At 39.2% G+C, this 7691-nt stretch overlaps 1 protein-coding gene across 8 annotated transcripts in view; it reads right to left on the bottom strand.

The window, feature by feature from the left end:
* LOC138025242 (uncharacterized) overlaps positions 1-7691 on the bottom strand; it is a 43266-nt gene that overhangs the window by 15522 nt on the left and 20053 nt on the right. For 6 of the 8 annotated variants that reach the window (XR_011127153.1, XR_011127154.1, XM_068872467.1 and 3 more), the window contains exons 1-4: positions 5934-6505; positions 2649-2740; positions 2158-2214; positions 1161-1214 (exon numbers count right to left, since the gene is read on the bottom strand). Coding sequence is in view for 5 of the 8 variants with exons in the window: in XM_068872467.1 (XP_068728568.1) it covers positions 1161-1214; positions 2158-2214; positions 2649-2740; positions 5934-6498 (768 nt within the window). In the remaining 3 variants the exon portion in view is untranslated. Of the gene's footprint in view, positions 1-1160; positions 1215-2157; positions 2215-2648; positions 2741-5933; positions 6506-7691 lie in introns of those variants that run through there. The other 2 variants (XR_011127155.1, XM_068872471.1) reach the window with 1 other exon arrangement.

The following is a 7691-nucleotide window of genomic DNA, read 5'->3' as shown; positions in this document are numbered from 1 at the left end:
CCGGTATTTTTAAGCATCACCGATAGGAAATCCGAGTATCTCGAGATGCGCAGAACGTATGCGCAATAACAATAGTAGGCACGGTCCTTAAATGAGTTTCTTGTGCTTATGCTGTGTTTCGTTTTTTTTTTCGTTTTTTGCGAACTCAAGTATAATCAAGCATAATTGCAAGCACAAGGAAAAGGAAAGATTTTGATCCATAGACTTGGGCTTGCGTTAACCCAGTTTTCACGGTGAAATAAATGCTCTTATTACGGCTTGAGCGTGTGCCGCTTCCCTAATGAAAACCAGGTTTAATGAATTTGCTATCTTGGTTCGTTTAATGATGAATTCTTAATTATGACTACTGTTACTCAATCATTTAATGTTTTCCCTATAGATAGATAGAAGAAGCTCTCTTCTGTACACGCTCTAGATCATTCTTTAAATATACCGGAAGAGTATAATGATATACTGGTGCGGCGTAGCTTAGAATTGATCTAAATACAGGTACAACAGAACAAAATGAGTTCGTGGCATGGTAACCTAGCTCACTTTACCTGTACCAGGAAGTGCAAGCGCTTTGAAGCCTTCTTAATTACTGTGCTAAATTATGTTCATTCCAAGTAAGGTCATTTGAAATTGTGACGCCTAGCAACCTACAAAATTTTCCCATTTACGTTAATGGTTCGAAAATCGTCCTCTTTCTTAGCAAAAGAAATCCTAAGCTCTTTCTATTTTTCACTATTTAGCTGAACTCTGTTGTGTGATGACCACTCTACTACTTGGTCAGCTATAAGTTGGGAATTAACTTGTTTTCCTTTAAAAACGATCTCAGATGTTGTTGTGTGATCAACATAGTTCCACAATTCTGCATTTGAGTCATTGCCTACTTCTAGATCATTAATAAGAACAAAGAAAACGCCACGGACCTAATTTTGTTCCTTGAGGAACACCTGATGGAACTGATCCCCATTCGGAGAAACAAACCTCAGCGAGTTTTACGCGCTGGCAACGATGCGATAGGAAATCTATAATTCAGTTAACTACTGGAATGGGAATATCTAATTCACTTAGCCTAACCCTAACCTTCTCTTGTAATATGTTGGACCTGCCCAGTTCCGGACAACCGGAGCCTTTTCAATACTCAGTCTTAAAAGGCTAAGCTATTGGCTTCTTACCTCTGCTTTAAGCTGCTCATATTTCTTTTTGATATCCTCAAGTTCTATCCCGATCTGTCAAAAGAACAACGCAATTGGTAATGCCCATCCGCACTTTTTGAATGTTTTTTTTTCACGCCTTGTATACCTCGAGCGTCAAAAAGGGCAAATTCAGATTAATTGTGTTGAGAATAAAAAGAGAAACGATAACTATTAGCAATTTTTACTTTTAAAACGAAAACGAATTAGTTTGCACTGATATCTAAGATTGTTTTGTTTTGACGTTAGTGGAGGCAGAGGAGCGTGTGAAAGAATGAACGTTGATCACATTTCCCGCCTCCCCCCAAAAGCTTAAATACTAGATGCTGCAGAGCGTTGCAGAGCAGTGACTAGTGGCTGGAACACTTGCCTCTCACCAATGTGGCCCGGGTTTGAATCCCAGATTCGTCGTTACATGAATGAGCTTGATGGTTGGTTTTCCCCGGGAACTCCGGTTTTCCCTCTCCTCAAGAACCAACACTTGAATTGATTTGAGTTAGAGTGGTTTTCAATTGAATGTCGAAAGTAATTTGTGAATTACTTTGGTTTTGCATTTCTTCACTCAGTGATTGGTTCAAAGTTCTCGCGCCACTTTCTCGACCAATCAGAAGTGAAACCAAAACCAATCGTGGCTCGCGCGTACACATTTTCCCGTGCTTTGTGTCGGCTACGTGTAATTAAGTGGACTATTTTATTTGGTCGCTGTTATGAAAAAAGTCTGCAACAGTCGTGAAAAACCAGTGCTCTAAAACCTGACCAAATATGGCTGTAACAAATTTCCGGATGAGCGACATTTCTAAAGTATTGTTGCGTTAGAAAAAATAGTTTAGAAACTGTAGAGCCTGCGACAAGTGTCGTGACATCATTCAGGTTCCAGTGAATACGGATTCAATCTGAGCCGTGGTTTACGTGGGTCATTTTTGTTTTCATGTTTAGCAAACTACAGAACTGCTTGATAGTACGGTCGACCCTTCCTCACCTTTTCGTTATGATTCTTCATCTTGGCAAGTTCTTCTGACATACTTTTTTGTGACCCCTTCACTCAACAAAAATGTGTGATAGATAAAAAGAGAAGGTGTTAACGTTTCTCGACAAAAGTTTCTTTCTGTCAATATATTGTGTTTAGACCTGTTTGGATGACAGCATACTGAATGATTTAAACCAGGCGTAAATGCTAGTGTGGAAAAGGATAGGTTATGAGCACAGCAATAGGTCAGTTTAGCCATCACAGGCTCTATCGAGCCCCGTGGTTTTAAAGAATAAAGAAATAAAAATGTACAGATGATAGCTCAGTTGCAAAAATAGTCTTAGACGCCTTTTACAGACCATTAATTAAGATGATGTTCGTCAAAAAAACAAAAAAACAAAAACGAAACCGGGTTATTATCAGGCTTGCAGTATGTTGTATTTTCTCTTATGCAAATTTTAAGAATAGTGTACTTGAATAACTATATAGGCACTTGGGATTACCTCGAGGTCAGTAGTGAAACGCTGTCTGAGGTCTTGAACACTTTTTGAAAGGGCTGCATACCCATCTACAGTCTGATTAGCATTGGCACTGCCTGTCGAATGAAAAATAGTGAAATGTCTTACAGAAGGCTGTCCATTCAGAGTGACCTTTTCGTTCATTTTCATATGAAAGTTATGACAAGGAGAGATACACCGTCAAATTGTTACTAGGGAGTTTAAGAAATGACGACGGCTACGGCAACGACGACGCCAAAAAGCAGTAATATTATTGGTTAAAAGAGGAAACAATGGATCGTGCTGCACGTGCGGCACGCAGTGAAATGACCAATTTTCAGGTTTTGACGACAACGTGGACAAACAACAGTGAATCTTTCTTACTCTCTCTTTTCTTCTAATCCGTACGTACCAATCTGGTTGTAGCATACTTCGTCTATATTGTACAACATAAACAAGGTGGAAACATCGCGAAACACTTGGGATAGCTCAAACTAATAATAATTTAAAGTGATGTTTTCGTCGCCGTAGCCGTCGTGATTTCTTAAACTTCCCATGCAGCCCAGTGGTTAGGGCACTTTTCTTGAGATCCGGAGATCCCTGGTTCAAGACCCTTTCTGATCATGCACTTGTTGAATTTGATCCTGGTAGTCCGTGGTTCAAGTTCTCGACTTCACTGGTGTATAGCCAATTGGTTTGCTTCAGGCCAGTTTGCCTTCTTGCAACAGCTGTTCTGTTCCGTTGCATCGTTGATTTTTTTCATTGATCCTAGGGTATGGGTAGTGGTCAATTGAGTATGTATGTCAGTGTATGTATGTATGTACTTTGGAATATCCGAGTGCCGTGCGAATAGCTGTTAGCTGTGCACTACTCTTAAGTCCCAATATATTCTCCCAATTGATATGAATATTTTTAAAAAGTGCATTGCAGACGTCTTTTTGTCTCCTAACGGAAGTGTCAGGAAACATTGGAGTTGTATTAGATGTGGAATGACGCGCAAACAGGGCATAGATCAACAAAAGAACGTCCGCCCATTTTTTTGACCAAGCGTATGAGTATATCCTTATAGAAAACTTCAATAGCTCATTCTATTTGAACGTTTGCTTTCAAGGTCACAGCCCTCATTGTGAAGATGATTTTTTTACTTGTTAGTGGACTAGAGAGAGGGAGGGAGAGAAAGTCTCGCGTGGTGTAGAATAAATGTAAACACGTTTGCAGGGAATTGTTTATTCACATTTATGTCATCGGTCAGTTTGCAGTCGACCTCAGGCCAAGTGCAGGATTTTTTTACGTGAAACGCAAGTGTATCCGTTGCCTTTAAGCACTTTCTTTGCCTCAACTTATTAGACGGTTCAATTCCACCTTAGATTAGAATTTCTCGACGGCATCCTTTCAGGTGCATTCCATTGATTTCAAGGAACAACACTGTTTACTTTGGCTCCGTGATGACACAAGCACAAATTTAGAGGAGTAACTCATGACTATGAATTTTACTCTTCTCTTTCTCGCCTAGGGGAAATTGAGGTACCTTTCAAAAGCCACCTAACCTCTCCAAAGTGCATATTCCGGTGAAATTTTTTGTGGGTAACCATGGGCTCAAAGTAAGAATGCTATCCTCAGGAAGAGAATACTTTCTAATGCTTTGTGTGAGACCTATTTCTCCGTACTGCTTGTTGATATAATGACCGTGGAGTTGAGGAAGTAATGAAGTTGCGGATGAAGGCTTGTTTACTCAGAGTTGAAAGGAGATAAAATATTAGTGAACACAGGCACAAATTTAGAGGAGTCACTCAAGACTATGAATTTTACTCTACTCTTTCTCGCCTAGGGGAAATTGAGGTACCTTTCAAAGCCACCTCGCCTCTCCAAAGTGCATATTCCAGTGGAATTTTTGTGGGTAACCATCGGCTCAAAGTAAGAATGCTATTCTCAGGAAGATAATAGTTTTTAATACTTTGTGTGAGGCCTATTATAATGACAGTGGAGTTGAGGATGTAATGAAGTTGCGGAATGAAGGCTTGTTTACTCAGAGTTGAAAGATTAGTGAACACCGGTATTAAAACGATCCAAGAATATTAACCGAGTTTTGCATTCTTTCTTTTGCACTGAATCAGTGATTTTGAATGTTCTTTTCGCGCTGTGACGTGACTGTGCGACAATTTTTGAGATTGTACACGAGATGATGACTGAAATGACTCGAAAGCATTTTTCTGCAATTTTACGCGTATATGAGCTAACTCTGCCAGTTCATAGTGGAAATTTAAACACTTTTTTTTCTGTGATTAACTCAGTAATGAGTGTCAACTCGGTATTGTAGAAGTTTGAGCATGGTTGATAAAGGGATTGACTTAAGACAACATTTAATATCTTCAGTCGATCCCGCGAATAGGGGTTGCCTGTATTGTTGTTGCTGTTAGGTAAACGGGCAGAAAATAGGCTTTTAGACTTTTTTCTTTAATTAATTAAATTGTTGTGGATAATGTGCGATTTGTACTTAAGACCTGGCACCAGAAATAGGTCAAAGAGTTGAAACCCAGAAATCTTGGTATGAACTGACCAAATCTGTCACGAAATTCCTCCATAATCTCAAGTCACTGTTCGCGTGGCATGACAGATGCATTGACTGCAAAAATGCGAATCGACATATAACAAGTTTACATTAAACACAGCAAATGATGGTTTAACAAAGTGCTGCCCTTTTTTTTTCGTCAATTCGTCACGTAGATCAACAAATTAAGAGATTTTCGCTTATCGATTACACATCATCTAAATAAATAAAACCGCCTCTGAGGAATCAACCCTAGAGTTTGCTGACAAAAAAAATCGGTAAAAAATTGTAAGTTTGGTATCTGCTTATTGGGCTTAGATACCTAGGAACTGAAAAGAACTAAAATGTTTTTTATCCTAAGTTTTGGATACCACGAAAACTTGAATTATTGGCCCTTTCGACTTATTCGTCAGGGCGAAGCGATGTTTGGAAAGTGCAAGAGCAAAGTGTGTGTAGGAGATGTTAATTTCATTTGTCGTAGCTTTGGACCCAAACTGTTTCCCCTTATATCAAATCCTATGCAACGGTTGATAATAAATATCTTAAATTAAACGTCCTTTGAATCCCTAATCTTTTCGGCTCTTCCAAGAGGGGTTAAATAATTGACTAAAGTTTTCTATTTGTTGCACCTGACATTGTGAATGACTATCTCACACGAACCGGCAAATCCTTACACTTTATTTCACGTGAAATTCGCGGTTTAATTTAGAGGAAAAAATATCTTAAACATTGAACTTGTGTACCTGGTTTCGCGGTGCATGGGCAATCTGGTAGAGTTCTAACCGCTCCAAACAGCATAAGCAGTGTGAGAAAAAGTGAGGCCGCGCACATCAGGCATAAAACCAAGAGTATGCTACGGGAACGCGATCTCCATACAGGAGATGCTGTTTCGTCGGGGTTATAGGATAGACATTTTGGAGTCTGGATGGTTTTTCCATCGAGTAACTGACCACTGGAGCTAAACAGATGGTTCTCTTGAGCAGGCATACAATCAATCCCCTCTTGACATTCCTTAGTGTCACGAGTATCATCAAAAGCAGTGTCCTTTCCATTGTCACAATTATAATCTTCTTTTTCTCTCTCCATACCAAACGAGGTCTTTAGTTCAGTTTCTCCAACCGAATTCGTCGAAGGTAGCTCAGGAGAAACTCGCGCGTTCAGAAAAGACATTGTCACAGTCACAAAGTTCACTTCTCTTGCTTGCTTCTCTGCGGACAAACAGTCACTGCGGCAAATTCCTACGACATTTGAATGTGGCAAACAGGATATCCGGCGTATAGGAAACGTGAATGACATTCGAAGAAACATATGGGCGGCCTCATGCTGTCAGTGTTTCCATCGAAATTTTCAAAAAATAATCGGTTCTGCGGTAACCCAGACTAAAAAAGTCTTTAAATGAGCATACAAATAGGCGATTTTGAACTTCCTAAAAGAGTCTTTTGCATCTATTTAATGATATCAAATCAGGATTAAGGGATTTTAAATTCTAACATCTGAATATCTTAATTGCAACCTAGTGAAAATGTTGCTATCCATGCACCGCCTACACACCCGAAAGAAACTTTTTGCCTTTGCATTTTCACAGATAACGATGTTATTAATAGAACGGCCTTAATCCGTATGTTATCTTATTTGCCATGTTTAACTGCCTCAGGTCAGTAATTTTATCCATTTTATTTTATATGCGACTTTGCTCTACATCAAATTTCGGAGTTGAACAATGAGGGTAACGAGATCCATATAGAAATAAAAATGGGTAGTAAGTGTCTCAACTGAGAAGTGTGTTGGAAAACAATACGATATGCTCATGATACTTTTAAAGCGTTTTTAATAAATAAGGGATCCCAAAAAATATTTGCAGTACGTGTCTCTACGTGTGTGCCGATTTCATAAGTTGCAAGTGCTGAGGACTGCCCCACGGAGAAAGGTCAGAGCCTATGGCAGTACTCTTCATAAAATAAAATGATTAATTGACATGCTACTTTGAATACCGGCTAGTTGTTTTTGGAGGTCAGAATATGGGCGGTTCTTACAAGCGTAATATGCTCTCTTGCTTTCCACTTTGACGTCATTTGATAGTAAACCAAAAAATCGTGAGCAGATCAGTGTTAGCCGTCTATTTGGTATGCATGTTGAAAAAACTGAAAATCTCGTTCAATACAGAGCTCTTGCAAAGTCCACTTTTTTATATTTGAAATGTCGGTATATTCAACGGAACTGGATTGAGTTGCAAACCTATCCAGTACAAAGTATCACCTACCCCTGGGCACCCACCATTTTTTTTACTTTGTATATTACATGTGCCCTTTGAAGTGTTTTTTTTACGCATCAAGGTTAAGTACCTACTTTACAGCTGACATCCTTTTAACCTTGGCAATAATTTTGGGAATCTTTACACGCGTGCAAAGGATAAATAGTTCCTTCGATATTGATATCTCCGGTCTTCTCTGTCTGAAAAGGAGTGACGTTATATTGTTCGCACATCATTCATTTTTTGCATT

The sequence above is a fragment of the Montipora capricornis genome, chromosome 12 (genome assembly GCF_036669925.1).
Source record: "Montipora capricornis isolate CH-2021 chromosome 12, ASM3666992v2, whole genome shotgun sequence".
In the NCBI taxonomy this organism is placed as follows: domain Eukaryota; kingdom Metazoa; phylum Cnidaria; class Anthozoa; order Scleractinia; family Acroporidae; genus Montipora; species Montipora capricornis.
The sequence above is the reverse complement of the archived record's forward strand: the minus strand, read 5'-3'. Positions and strand labels throughout refer to the sequence as shown.